General features: G+C 60.2%; 1 protein-coding gene across 1 annotated transcript in view; it reads left to right on the top strand.

The window, feature by feature from the left end:
* Positions 1–218: 218 nt before the first annotated feature.
* The window catches only part of Xkr6 (XK related 6), a 22,327-nt gene continuing 20,007 nt past the window's right edge, over positions 219–2,538 (top strand). Inside the window, exons 1-2 of the mRNA XM_033765531.1 lie at positions 219–353; positions 2,311–2,507. Of these exons, the coding sequence (XP_033621422.1) occupies positions 2,324–2,507 (184 nt within the window). The 5' untranslated portion in view covers positions 219–353; positions 2,311–2,323. The remainder of the gene's footprint in view (positions 354–2,310; positions 2,508–2,538) is intronic.

Here is a 2,538-nt window from a genome sequence, read left to right as displayed (position 1 = left end):
TCCTGTGCCCTAGGCTGTCACAGAAGAGACAGGCTGGCTTCTCCTGCTGTGCTCCAGTGCGATTAGCACTGCTGGGCTGCTTCTCTTCCTCTGCCCTGGCTTCAGTGAGCAGAGAGGCAGGGCACTGAGGAAGGCGGAGGGTGGGGCACAGGGCAGGGCTCCTTTGGCGCTGGGAAGGGCAGACCTCAGTGAACCTGAGCGTTGGCGTCATCTTAGAGCCCGGATAGACAGGTTCAGTTCAGCCACACAGCTCCTTCAGCAGCTGGCCACTTGTGGGGGAGCACAGCAGTCTGTGGTCTGGTCCCGTGGCATGAGGCAGAGCTGAGTTTTGGGCCAGGGACCGCTTCTGATTGGTGAGACCTTCAGTACTATGCAGTACTGGATGCCTTTCCTCCTTTGATTCCCTCCTGCTTCTCTCTTCCTGATTCTCTCCTCTCTCTCTCTCTCTCTCTCTCTCTCTCTCTCCCCCCCCTCTCTGCCCCTCTGTCCCTCTGTCCCTCTCTCCCTCTCTCTCTTCCCTCTTAGCCTGTGCATCTCTGGGCCTCTTCCTGGGCCTCCCCCCTGGCTCCTTGGTGTTGGGAATGCGTGGGCCCAGGAAGGGGCAACAAGTCGTGGGAAGTGCCACAGCCAGCGAATGACAACTTGAAACAAGCAGAATTCAGTGCTTTGCTTCCCCTCAGAGCCTCAGTCCCCCGACCTGTTAGACGGTGATAACTAGGCCTGACCCACATGCGTGACTCGGTGAGCAGGGAGACCTGCAGGGCCTGGCTGGGGCAGGCGCCCGTCAGCCTCCCTGCACCATTCCTCCCCTAAGCTGCCTCCGCCTCAGGCCCTTGCTTTAGTTCTCAGCAGGGGTGTCTCTGCCCACTATGGGGTGCATCCCCAGGCAGTTCTCCGGACACAGCCACCCAAACCACCCCCAAAGGCCCTTGTAGCCCAGAGTGCCATGGCACTAATCTCCAGGCACCGAAGCGGGGGCCCACCGCTAGAACATCTGCTGGAGTTCATGAGAGGCAGGATAGATGGGAAGGGGAAGGCGAGAGAACGGGGCGAGGCCAGGGACGGCAAGGCCGGGGCCGTGCGAGCTGTGGGCTACTGAGGGCAGCAGGAGGCGGCTGCTGGTCAGCAGAGGAAGCGGCACCTTCACACTCAGGATCCGCGAAGAGCGCTTTGGCTGCCAGGTGAAGAGGTTGCTATGGGGCAGAGCAGCAGTGCAGGCTGGTGAGGAGGCTCGATGCTGGTGGGAGGACAGCAGCCGTGAGGACAGAGCGGACCATCCACAGTCCCAAGTGGGCACTTGGAGAGGCTGGAGGATGGCAGGGCCTCGGTGGGGTGTCACTCACAGGCTGCATCTTTAGGACTCCGGCTGGGCATTTCTGAAGGCTCAGTGATGTATGCCAGCTTTTCCCAGTGGCCTGGCACCTGGTCTGAGGCTCCTGTTCTTGATCTAACGGGGCACACAAAGCCCAGGACTCTCTGAGTCTTGGCTGGTTTTACCTGGCACCTTAAATCCTGGAGACAGAACTCCAGGCCAAGTGCCCACCATGCACATCTTTTGGCCAATCAAGTGTCCACCCACCTCACGGGCTCTGTCAGGGTACAGGGCGGGGACAGCTGACTCAAGGTCCCTGTCTGCAGAGTTGACCTGGAGCCTCTGCTTTTCTACCTGTACCTGCACCCTTTGATCCTTAGCCCTCCCACAGAGCCTAGGTGTCATCCTGGGTAGGGCCAGTGGATGGAGGCTCCTTTGCAGTCTCTGGGCCTCCCTGGTGCAGAGGAGGACACACAAGCTCAGGGGACAGTGGCCTGGGGCCACCTCCTACAGGCTGTGCCAGCCTTGCCAGCCCAAGCAGCTGACGCTCAGTGCCCCAGCTGTCCCACTGCCATCGGTGAGAATTACGCCCATGGACTCACCACCTGGGTGTGGCCAGCCAGGGAGTGGTACTCACAGATGTTAAGTACCTTCCTCTCCAGAGCATTAGATCTTGGGGGCTGCCCTGCCAGAAGGCTCCCAAACCCTCAGCCCTCAGACCTGCCAAGATGCATGACTGGCCGGCTCTCGGCTATCCTGTGGCCCTGCTGGCTCGTTTTCCAGATGAGCAGATGGAGGCCAGGAGAGGGTAGTTCCTGACTCCCAGGCCCTAGCACCGCATCCTTAGGCCAGATGAACCTAGACTCATATCCAAGCCTCTGGGAACTTCTGCCCACAGCGGGTGGGAGAGGATCTTGGTTTTAGCGGACTTCTGCTGGATCGTACTGCAGCTCCGTGCCCACCCACACTCCTGTGTGTTCTGTCCTGTCTCCTGGCAGGTATATCCGCACCATGTACCTGGGGATTCAGAGCCAGCGGCAGAAGGAACACCAGCGACGCTTCTACTGGGCTATGATGTACGAATATGCAGACGTCAACATGCTGCGCCTCCTGGAGACTTTCCTGGAGAGCGCCCCCCAACTGGTGCTACAGCTCTGCATAATGATCCAGAAGAACAGCGCCGAGACGCTGCCCTGTGAGTGCCGCGCGCCGCCCCGCCCCGCCCG

Source organism: Fukomys damarensis, unplaced genomic scaffold, assembly GCF_012274545.1.
Source record: "Fukomys damarensis isolate Sample0158 unplaced genomic scaffold, DMR_v1.0_HiC HiC_scaffold_18, whole genome shotgun sequence".
Taxonomy (NCBI): domain Eukaryota; kingdom Metazoa; phylum Chordata; class Mammalia; order Rodentia; family Bathyergidae; genus Fukomys; species Fukomys damarensis.
Note: the sequence above shows the minus strand (reverse complement) of the source record. Positions and strands in the feature narration are given on the sequence as shown.